A 12,340-nucleotide genomic window follows, 5' to 3' on the forward strand; every position below is an offset into this window, starting at 1 on the left:
AGACTGTGGTTTCTGCTGTATTACTCAAAGGTTAAGTTGGCCTTTGGCTTCAAAATGTTTGATTTATATGCTAAATGACAAGGGAACTATTCTGTTCTTTTTTTTCTGTAACATTGCCTGAACTTTAGATTTCATTTATTATTACTTGTTTCTCCACGTCCTTTGGGATTTGCTAATGATGTTCTTCTTCTGGGATTCATTCTTGCTTACCAAACACTTGTATCAATGACTTTCAGTTTCCCCTTTATGTTGGACATTTTGGGAGCTCAGTTATTCCCCACTTTTCTTTCCTGACTACAGTATTCTTTGGCCTGTTGTATCACATCATATCCCAGTGTACTTTCTATTCTTTCCTTTCTGTATTGGCCTTCCAAAGTTTATGGCTAACTAAGATGTCAAATTAATGCTCAATTTGCAGAATACAGATTTTGCTGTAACTGTTCACTTTCATTTCCATCTTTAATTTCTTTCCCATTTGTCAACATAATTTTTCAGTTTCCTCTTCATCTTTTCTTTCTTTCTTGACTTTAGATAAAGATAGTCCTCAACAACCATTCGTTCAGCAACTGTTCAAAGCTATAACAGCGCTGAATGAAGGGATTTAAGACTGGCTCCGAAGTTACGGCCGTTGCAACATCCCCACAGTCACATGATCAAAATTTGGGCACTTGGCAGCCCAACCGCACTTACGACCGCAGGGGCACTTCAACTCCCCCCACCCACCTATCTTCCCCCCATCCCTGCCCTTTTGGGTGCCCTCCACAGCGGCATTTCTCAGCAGCAGCACTGGGGCTGAATAAGAGGCCCGGGGCCTTTGACAGCCCCCAGGCCTCTACTTCAGTCCCAGCGTAGCTGGCACTGCTGCTGAGAAGTGCCGCCTCAAGCCCTGCTCCATGGCCAGCCACACCAGCTCCACAGTGCAAATCCCCAGTCGCCCCGCTGCCCTGTCCTCCACAGGCTGTGCTGCACCCAGGTGACCTTCACCATTTTCCTCCTGCTGCTGACAAGGTGCACTTGACCTGCCTTCTGTGCGGTAGCTGCTGGCTGCACCAGCCCTTCTTCCTGAGGCCGCTTGCACCATTCTCCAAATTGCACGTGCCATTCTCCAATGGCACACCCTGTTCCCAATGTTTCTCTCTTGGAGAAAATGGCAGATATGATGGAGCTCTGGTTGAATATTTTATTGTGTGGGATGTTAGAAAGAAAACAATTTTTGACAGTATCATAGAAGTTTGAATAAAAAGACTGAAAGGAGTCACTCTACTTCTGCACCATGTAACATAGGACTTTTTTTTTTTCAGGAATGTTCTGAGCTCATTTATACAAGTGCAAAATGCCTATAAAAATATATCCCCAGAGGGAGTGAAAAATGAACCAAGGTTTTTTCAAATAAAAGGCATTGTATAAATTGCTTTTTCTCATAATTGTGCTTAGGCCTTCTCAGTTCCACATTGCTTCTAGGTATGGAGAAATTGAGGTACAAAAACTTAGTAGTTGAACTTGTAAGTATACATGCACTCCCTGAGTAGCTTTCATGCAGAACAGACTGATTATTTAAAAACATGCCTTTAATCTCTATTAGAAAAGAAACGTTTTAAATTAAATACAAGCAATGAAAACAAAACTGAAGAAAATCATAGATACTAAAACAGATTTAAGTACAGTAGGACCCAAGACTTAAAGAAGAAATTAAACCTTGACCATATGGAATCATATTGGTCAGATTTCTGAGATACTGATAAAAAGCCATTCATATATAGAAAGTATAGATTAGTCTTCAAACTAGGGTTTTCAATCAAGATTTTGTTTTGTTTTGTTTTTTGTGTCTTCGAGTCAGTGTTGACTCCTGGTGACTGCCTGGACTAGTCCCTGCAGTTTTCTTGGCAACTTTTTCAGAAGTGGTTTGCCATTGCCTTCTTCCTAGGGCTGAGAGAGAGTGACTGGGCCAAGGTCACCTAGCTGACATTGTGCCTAAGGCAGAACTAGGGCTCACAGTCTCCTGATTTCTAGCCTGGTACCTTAACCACTACACCAAACTGGCTCTCTTTAAGTCAAGTACATAAGCAGCTGTTGTCCATCCTTGGTAAGTCCAAAGTCCTTCACATTTGATCAGATCCACATTTTGAGGATGGACTTTAACATCACAATCACAATTTTAGCTCTTGTCTTTTCCTAGCTTCCTATCTATATCTATATTACAGATAGCAATATTAATTTTATTTATATATATGCACACACACACACATACATATACAATATTATATATTAATATACCATTACACCAAAATGGTATCAGTGCAGAGCATATATCAAACATGAGAGACAGCCAGTGCATCTGGCCCAGAGGGTAAGATCTGGTTTTAATTGAATATGTTACCATTCATTAATCTTAGGCAATCAAAATTGTTTTTGCAAAACACCCAATATTTTGAAAGACTGATTGGCAATAAGCTGATCTAGAGTATACCTTTATATCTTTTTTTGTTCATGAAGTATATATGTTGTGACTAAAGGCTGTATTCCAGTGGGTGCATCATTCAGCATTTTCTGGTTTATAATTTTTAATGTTGTTAACTTTGTGTTGTCGAAGGCTTTCACGGCCGGAATACGATGGCTGGTGTGGGTCTTCCGGGCTGTGTGGCCGTGTTCTGGAAGTTTTGTTTCCTAACGTTTCACCAGCACCTGTGACTAGCATCTTCAGAGTGCAGGAGCACAGACAGGAGCAGTTCTCTCTGTGCCCAGGGTGATGTGACCCTTTTGTGGGTATTTATAGAGATCTGGGGGGGGGATTGGGGGTGTGTGGTGGGGTTAGGGGGTGTGTGGGGGTGTGTGGGGTTTGGGTTAATGAGTGGCTGCTTGTTTTGGTGTCAGAATACGTGTGTGTCTTCCTGGGGATTAGGCAGGGTTTTTTCTCAATAGAAGAAAAAACCCTGCCTAATCCCCAGGAAGATACACACGTATTCTTATACCAAAACAAGCAGCCACTCGTTAACCCAAACCCCACACCCCCACACACCCCCTAGCCCCCCCACCACACACCCCCAATCCCCCCCAGATCTCTATAAATACCCACAAAAGGGTCACCTCATCCTGGACACAGAGAGAACTGCTCCTGTCTGTGCTCCTGCACTCTGAAGATGCCGGTCACAGATGCTGGCGAAACGTTAGGAAACAAAACTTCCAGAACACGGCCACACAGCCCGGAAGACCCACACCAGCCATCGTTGTTAACTTTGTTTACATTTGGGGGTTTATTCATTATTTTGGGAAGGTTAATTATTTAATAATGATTTTCATGATGATTTGATTGTTAGCTGCCCTGCACATTCATGAATGGGCAGCATACAAATAAGGTAAGTAAATAAATAAGCTGCAGGATTTATTTGATCTTCAGGATCAGGTTGTCCCATAGTGTCAATTTCTCCTGAGAGCTAGGGTCAAATTTTAATTTCTTTCCTAAAATATGCCAAACATGTCTTGCAGCTTTTAATGCAGGAAAACCCACTGACTTTAACTAAAACAGGAACCAAGTCCCTACCAAGATGAAAGGACAAGATATTGTAGTAACTTTCTAATTTTGCCCATGATATAGAAAAGACTTAAGACTTTGAACCTCTCTGCATCTCTACTAAGTGGATTTGATTCACTGAAGGGGGCCTTTTGTTGGTCTCCCTTTCCTTTTCTAAATCAATTACAACTTCTTCTTTTTTTTGGTAGCTGGCCCATTCATCACCATAGTTTGCTCTGAGATTTAAAAAACAATTATTTTGGTGCTGAGCTGACATCCCCCACCCCCCAAGCAAGTTTGAATTGATAACCTATGTGGTGTGTAAAATAGCCAGATGGCTTTTTCAGTTTCTCTGGTTCCTCTTCTCTCTGCTGTACAACAGCATGAGAGACCCTAGATTTCCAATACAATTGATCATGAAAGAAAGAAATCAGTGGTTGCTAGCTAGAAGCCTGTGTTAAAATGAGATTTTCTTAGGGACAACCAGCAGAGTATTCAGATGTGGCTGCTTTAATGGTCAAGAGGATTTAGTATTGACCATTAAGCGAGCTTCTGAAAAAGTACAGTTCTTCAAAAGATTCTGCTTCTAAGAAAGCGAAAGAATAGAATAAATGTAAAAAACAAGAAACCACTTTCCAGAATGTTAGCTTTAGCACTCAGTGTGTAGCACAACCCATTACCATGCTCCAATTCTATTGCACTGCATGGTTCATCTCCTTTAAAGACAGTTTTACCCCATTTATACCAAGTGTTCTATTTTTCTTCCTTCCCTTCAACTCCACACCCTGCTTCCTCACTAGTTAAGAAGGTTACTAAACAGTTTACAGACACTGGTAATGGCAATTTTGGTTAGTGTTTGGAGGGAAGGGATCCTTTTCAAAAAAACGTTTAATGTAAATGTTAAATATCTTCATGTTCAGCGTTCAAAATGAGCATATGATGTTCACTGAAGCACTGACTTACGAATGCATGGATCCTGTTAAAAGGGCTGCTTTTGTCAGCAATTCTCTGGCAGTCAAGTTGCTGAAAACACAGAGCTGCACCCTCTCTTGCTAAGAGATGCTGTCATCTGCCAAGACTAACAGTAGTAGTCAGGAATGAAAGGGATCCAGATTGCTGCCGACATCCTCTGAAATCTGAGTTGAGTTAGTTCTGCAGCTATCTATTTGATTCAAGTGTGTCTGTTAAGTCTTCCTAATAAAATCCCTATGTCTTATTGTTGGTAGAGTGAAAATGTAATTTGTTCAGCTGTTGCACTGACTGCTTTAGGGTTTGAACATACAGATATTTAAGCTGTCATCCTCAATCAATTCCATATCTCCAATGTGGGGAAGGACAGGGAGCTTTAAGAAACAGAAAGCTATATGGAAGGAGAGAGAATACATGAAGGACTGTTTTGGTGCTCTTTTGATCTTTGATTAGCTGTTTTCTCTTTTCCTTTGTGCTTCCTTCTTTCAGCTTGACACCTTCCAATATTTGAGAGTGAAACAAAAAAGTATATTCTGTACTAAATAGTATACATAGACTGGAAATAGGAATATGAAAAGCAATCAGTTTGGTGTATATAAAATCCCTCTAAGGCAGCTAGCTTCCTTTCAGAAATTGTAAGGCAATACTAAGCTAGAACTTGGGGATGTTTTAATGTGGATTTGTGTACTAGCCAGTGGGTTAGTATCAATGATATAAATAGCCACTTTTAATTACATAATTCTTTAAAAGGAGATAAGGATTTTTCATGTAACCTTTAGTGCTAGCAGAAGTATTATATACTGTAGATGTATTAGCTGGTTGCTGTAGAAATAGAATTATGTTGCCAGACCAGGATCTGGCCTCAATTCAGTACACAACAGAAGTAAAGTGCAAAATGTATATGTCTAATAAGTACTGTTCAGTTTGTATGTATTGTATGTTTAAGCTGATTGCTCATTATGGAAGGCTTCTCTGAACATGTAGCTAGTCTGACCTTCCCTATGTGGCTGCAATTTCTCAGATGCAGCAGAAGTTCTGGTTCAGAACTCCTGAGATTCTTTTCTATATGTTACTGCGCTTATACCTGTTTGTTTTATGTGCTTCTCCTCAGTAATTCCAGGCACCTAACAGACTGTTTACAGACAAACATTGTTTAGGCTATGAGAATATAATGCTACAGCCATTTTCATAGTAGAATACACTATATTTTGTCATGTTAATACATTACCTGGTTCTACTCAAATAATATATTTTATTGCCTCTTGACATGTCTGCTTTTTAGATATGATCTCCATTTTTTTACTCTCATCTGTTTAGGGAAAATGGATCTGATTTATTATTGGAATCTTCTAAGCGTTTTCCACTTTTCTGAATTGTTCTGCACAAATACTTTTGGTCATCTACACTATTAAGTTGGAATACATCATTTTCTCAGATGTGACTCCAGATAGTCTAGAGTATAGCCATGTTCACTAGGCAACTGTGAATGTTTGACAATCCTGTCTTTCTCTCCAAATGGGATGATCAAGCTAAAATGCAATAAAAATATATAAAGAGAATGAATAAAAACAACCACATGAAAACATAATAAAAATATGACTAACATTATTCTTAAAAATAAGACTCACTCTGAAATAAGTGTCCTTCTTTCTAGATCACAGATTGACTTTTGGTTCCGCTCCTGTGGTAGGTCTGGCTTACTCACAGATACTTTTTCTCTTATTTAGACCCTAACATCTGCCTTGTGCAATGAAGTAGACAGGCCCAGTCCCTATGGATCCTTGTATTCCTCAGCACACCCAGGCCATGATGCAGGGGGCATGGCCCTGTTGGCTCTGGTTGCCGCTTACAGTGGGTGGCCAACATGGAGAGATGGAGGCTAAAGCACAGAATTCGGTGTCCTTCAAGCCAAAATAGAGCACAAACAATCCAGGGACGTGAGTCAGCAGCACCCTGTTTTGTTTGCAGCTTGGATAGGTCAGACAGCAGCGTCTGTAGCTAATGCTGCCTTGGCTGATTTCCAGTATTGAGAAAGCCTGAGAGACTTTTTGACCCCTCCTGAGGAAACAGCACTAGAGCCTGTAACATCATTGAACAGCAAATCAGGGATTTTGAATGAGAAAGACGGTAGGTTTCTGGGCTGCTGGTATGATGAGGAAAAGGCATTGGCCAAGGGACATAATACGAAGGGTGTAATTGAAAGTTCATTGTTCTGATGGTGAATACATGGTGACAAAACTGGGCACTAAGTGTTGGGCACAATAAAGCATTGGTGATGGTAATCAGCTCTGCAACACACATGATGCCTCACAGATTTTAATTTAATAGGTTGAACAGTATTATCTTGATATTATGGCATAACTTGACTATAGTATACCAAATTCTCTCTTAGTGAACTGTTAGGGGATTTTCATTTTTCTTTCCTGTTTTCAGGAATTTTCCTTTAAGGCAAGACTTCCAGGGGGAATGGATCAGCCACAGGTCACTTTTATCTTTAAGTCAGGATATTTGTTGTATTCAGTACCTGTTAATTCATATACCTCCAATGAATTGAAGCCTAAGTTGTTTCTGAAACCAGTAGATCTTAAGAGTTCTAGTTCTAACAAGTGAGTATATTTTGAAGGTAACTACAGTCACCTTAGCAATATAGCTACAATTATGTGCAATTACTTGGGAGTAAGTCCTATTTAATTTATTGAGATTTACTTTAGGTAGATAGGTAAAGAAGTTGGCTAAGCAAGAATGAACTATTCGGATGGCTCATTCTAAAATACAAGTATATATTCTAATTGCTGTTTCTTGTTTCTTATGTTGTTTGGGTAGCTTTTATGTTGTTTCTTTTATCTTTTAGAAGGAATGAACTGCATGAACAAGAATCATGGTTGTGCTCACATCTGTCGTGAGACCCCCAAAGGTGGCATTGCCTGCGAATGTCGACCTGGCTTTGAGCTCACTAAGAATCAACGAGACTGCAAATGTAAGTATTTACCTGGGGAGCCTTTGCCAAAGAAGTAGCATTTGGTATATTTTAAAAACACTAATACAGAAATAGTATTTTATGGATTTTTAATAGAAGTGTACTGTATCACAGAAGAGAGAGGGCATCATAGAACTATAATTGCCAACATTAATTTGGGCAGTTGCATCCATGTACCCATATAGCCAATCATATCCTCTGTATATGTAATACACTGTTCTGATGAAAGAGAGACAGCCTTCTCATAAAAGAAATATCAAGTTTGCAATATTCACCTTATGACGGGACTATACATAGATGCTGCTAAAATAAATTAGCATTTTTAATTGACATGGAGTCTGAATTTATGTGCAGACACATTCACTATTCTAAATTCCGCTAAACTCAAAGGATTATGGAACAGTGACCAGGACAGAAAAACTTAAGTGCAATGCACTTCTTTAAAAAGAACAAGTTTTCATGCAAGAAACCAAGAAATGACACATAAGCATCATACTTCAGCCTGACCATTTTTCAACAGATAGCATTTATGGCTTGCTTTTCATCATTTTTTTCTTGGAAACTAACATTTATAGCATTTGTTTTCATTCTGATCTTTGACATATCACAATCATTCCCATACAGATTTCCAAAATTTTAGCATCCCTCATTTTAATTTCCTCCCATATTATTTTTTCCCCTGTTGGTATTGATGTAAGGTTAATCATGCTATACTTCTGGATGATTTGATGAGTGATTTTGAAGAGCATAAAGTTTTAGCTTAATCCATATTTCAGGAAATCTGGCAGCTTGAACCTGGTTTGGGCTTTGTTTGCATAACACACTGAATTCAAACCAGACAACCACATTTTAGCCTAGTGTCTTGTATGAACCCAAGCAGCTGGATTAATTCAATTAAAGTGATTTAGTTAGCTCTGCATTAGTGTATTGTGCAAACATAGCCTTTTGGTTAGCTGAGTAGGATGACGATATGTGGAAGTATTTCTTGCTCTTTGCTTCTTCTCTTACACCTCTCAGTGACCTGCAACTATGGTAATGGAGGTTGTCAGCACACATGTGATGATACAGATCAAGGTCCAAAGTGTGGTTGCCATGTGAGGTTCGTGCTACACTCTGATGGGAAAACATGCATAGGTAAGTGAGAGCTTTGTAAGCTTTGGTTCAAAGCGTGTGTGTGAAATTATAATTTAGGTAGCTTAGATTATACAATGTCAGTGTAATATCATTTACAACATTTGATTCAAATTAATCAAACACATTGTCATCATAACTAATTACCTCTGACCCCATAAAGCTACTGTGCAGGGAAGATAAGAAGGAAAAATACCCATTAAAATAGAACCTGTGGTGCCAAACAGCTTAAACTGATAATTCACTGTCTTTGATCCACCATAAAATCTTGGACATGAGAGAATAACATGGTAGACATCAGGTTTCTTGTTACTTCTGCCATCTCCCCCTCCATCTTTTGCTAGTAAAGGCTTTGCCCTCTGAGAGGCACAAGGGTTCCTACTGCTGGAGGAATCTGGCAAAGTGAAGAGAAACGGGGCTGTGCTCAGGCCTTCTCTCAGCCATTGTCCAGAGAAGGTTGCCAGTTTTTTATTGTGTGTTTTCATTGACAACCACTTTCTCTCCCACACACACACACACATACACATGCACATACATTCAGGCAGAGAAAACTCTCCTGATAAAATGATAGACCGAGGTATATCATTTGCTTCATTTCTAATCTTCTACTGCAAATTATATAGGAATAATATAGGATAATTTTTTTAAAATCTGGCAGAACTGTTCACAGGCTATAACCACAATGGTGGTTATAGTTCTCTGCTTCTTATTCCACATAGAAAGACAGACTTCCTCTAGGGAGTCTGCAAGGTACTTTTCTCCTTAACTGCTCGCTATTTGGAATGTACATATGGTAAGTATCTTTATGAGATGAAATGGACAAATCCAAGGATTTGGTCTGTGTGAACTTTGCATATCTTCCTTGGTATTTCTGATCATCCCATTTCTGAATACACACTTTATTGTAAAATGTTTATTTTATATGTATTGTAAAATACATAATATATTTTGCAATATTTTTAAGCTAAGAATTGCATTATAGAATTCAGAAAAATGCAGAATCAGAAGAATTATTGGGAACTGTTCTTTCAATCTGAATGGTTGGCCTTTGGTTCTAGTTGGAGGGGCAATATGGTAGGGGAAAAAGAAAAAAAAATATATGGAGCCATATTCATCATATGTATATATTTGAACCATAAATGCATAACAGCATCAAATGCTTATTCAGGATTGCATGTGCATGCTTGCTTCTTCTTTTACTTCTGCTTTTCTGAGCTGGGCTGTATAAGAAACATTTGTGTGTGGTATTTGTTGAGTTTCAGTGCACTGATTCAACATGTCCAGTTCTCATCAACAACACAAAATCCATGTTGAATTGCACAGACCTATCTATTCTAGGGCGCATAGCAGATGTGAGGAATCAGGATGGTGGAATGAATGATACAGTCCACATGGAGAATTCTTTAGGTTGATTCTCTTTTTTTCAGGGATAATGTTTGCCATATATCCTGTTGAAATGCCAGACTGACATTGTAGGAGGTACTGACTTTCACTGTTCCAGTCCAAGTGTTATTTGAAGTTCAGTGCTCAGAGGACCAATTCAGTCATGCTCTGTCTCTAAGAATCAAACCAGAAGAATGATGAGATCTTCCACTGTGTTCTAAGAGCAGAACAGCAGCTTTTAAATCTGTTTTATAGCTGCAGTGTTAAGGGAGGGGAGTTTAACACTTTCCTCTATACTATTTTCTCACTGGAACCTATTTTTTCTTCTGCTTCTTCCCCTATGGAGAAAAACATAAATGTGCAAATTGTAGCTTCCCCTGTGGAACCAAAGTATTTTAAATTCATCTTTGAAAAAGGAAGCATCAAACTGAGATGAAGAGTTCATGCAGGTGTATACACATATATTTGTTTGAATTGCTTTTATGATTGTTCGCTGCCCAGAGTCACTCAGCTGAGATGGGCGACTGTAGAAATTTGAATGAACAAACAAACAAAGCACACTACGTACCTCAATGCTGTGTGCTTACAGTATTTGAATATGGAATTGAAGATCCATTCAGTTTATTGAGAATTTTTCCCCAGGTAAACTGGTATAGTAATACAGCCTTATATGAAAAATGCTGTCATGGGTCTTGCACTGCTGTGTCTAGCTATACAGAAAGGGCATCCATGGACTAGTTTGATCAACATCATCTAAATGCTGTTTACAATTGTCCTTTCAGCTGGGAAGAATCATTCCTACTTAGCTATGCTTCAAATTTCATAAACAGACTATAGATATTTTTTTCTATTGGGCTAGATAGAAAAAATAATAATTAATAATTTTAATAATAATTTCTATTAGCAGATGGGATTGTGCTCAGTATGTTTAGGAGAACATAGGGGTTATAATAATGTACATTTTGGCTTAAATTGATAATGAGAGTTAGCTGAGTATTGTGCACATTTGGAATTTAAAGTTAATATATTAAACTGTTTTTAAGACAAATTGCTTTCAATTTCTCAGAGTTAAGTCAACAGAGAGGGTTCAGTAGTATCTGGAAGCTTCAGCTGGTGCAGAATGCAGTGGCGCGGGCAGTTATGTGTACTTCTAGAACAGCACATGTTACACCTCTCATCTGTGAGCTGCATTGGTTGCCAGTTTGCTTCTGGGTCCAATTCAAGGTGCTGTTTTTAACCTTTAAAGGCCTTCATGGCATGGGGTTGGGTTATCTGAGGGACCACCTCTCCCCGATTATATCTGTCCCATCAGATCTGGTAGAGGAGGCATGTTGCAAGTTTCGTGCACATTTGGAATTTATATTAAACTGTTCTTAAAACAAATTGCTTCCAATTTCTCAGAGCTAAGTCAACAGAGAGGGTTCAGTTTAAGGGGGGGGGCTGCTACTAGCCCCTTCTTCACAGATAGCCCCATTCTGTCCTCAAAAACTTCCCTTGGTGGGAAGTTGTCACATGGCTATCCTGCTAGATCTAGTTAACAAAACCCTGGATCTAAAATTCTGCAGGTCGCTGAAGGAGCCAGATCCTCAGGCCATCAGGTACATGAACCTGGATTTGACATAACTGAACAAGCAAAGAAAACCCTACATCCTATCTTTCATCCTAGGTGCCTGATTTCTATTATTTTTAAAAAATACATTTCATATTAATATAAATGACTAACCAATAAACATAGCTTACAATTATTAAATTTGTATTTGTTAATCTCTAATGTAACAACATAGTTGATTGCATTTTCTGATTTCTTTTCTCTCACAAGTGTATTCTATCACGAATACTTACATCAAGGGAATTACAGAATTTTAAATGTGTTAATGAAGTCTATCATGTTCAAGGATATCTGCTGTCTTGCTTGACTGTGATATCCTCTGATCTCCTGGAAAGAGTTAGAAAGCTACCACTAGAACATAGCAGCCTGTTCTAACCAAAAAATTGACATCCTAAAGGTTCAATCTGAGAATGAGTGTTACAGTGAAATAATATCATTGGGTATTTTTGTATGTGTTGTGGAATAATAATACCAGACAGCATGCGTGAGTGCTTTACTGGCTTCAGATGCTTATGCAGCTTAACAGATTACTTTTATCCAACATAGAAAGTGATCAAACTAGAAATTACTGTAAATGTTTCTCTTCTTGTTTTGTTTTAATGGATTTAAAAACAGTTCACTTCAACTAAATCAGCTGAGTGGCCTGAGCCTCTGGGAAAGTACATACTTTTCATAGTACTTGCTGGAATCTAGACCTAGTCAAGCCAGCCTATGCGCTATCACTTGATAATATGTAAGAACCATTTTTATTTAACCATCCAAG

The 12,340-nt window shown here is 38.6% G+C and overlaps 1 protein-coding gene across 2 annotated transcripts in view; it reads left to right on the top strand.

Moving 5' to 3' along the window:
• Positions 1–12,340, top strand: part of SCUBE3 (signal peptide, CUB domain and EGF like domain containing 3) — a 139,220-nt gene that overhangs the window by 63,642 nt on the left and 63,238 nt on the right. For both annotated transcript variants that reach the window (XM_088153830.1, XM_088153828.1), the window contains exons 5-6: positions 7,329–7,454; positions 8,472–8,588. In XM_088153830.1, the coding sequence (XP_088009956.1) occupies positions 7,329–7,454; positions 8,472–8,588 (243 nt within the window). The remainder of the gene's footprint in view (positions 1–7,328; positions 7,455–8,471; positions 8,589–12,340) is intronic.

This window comes from Python bivittatus, unplaced genomic scaffold (genome assembly GCF_059951505.1).
Source record: "Python bivittatus isolate LINGU-HERP-01145 unplaced genomic scaffold, Pbiv_v1 ctg000700_np1212, whole genome shotgun sequence".
NCBI lineage: Eukaryota > Metazoa > Chordata > Lepidosauria > Squamata > Pythonidae > Python > Python bivittatus.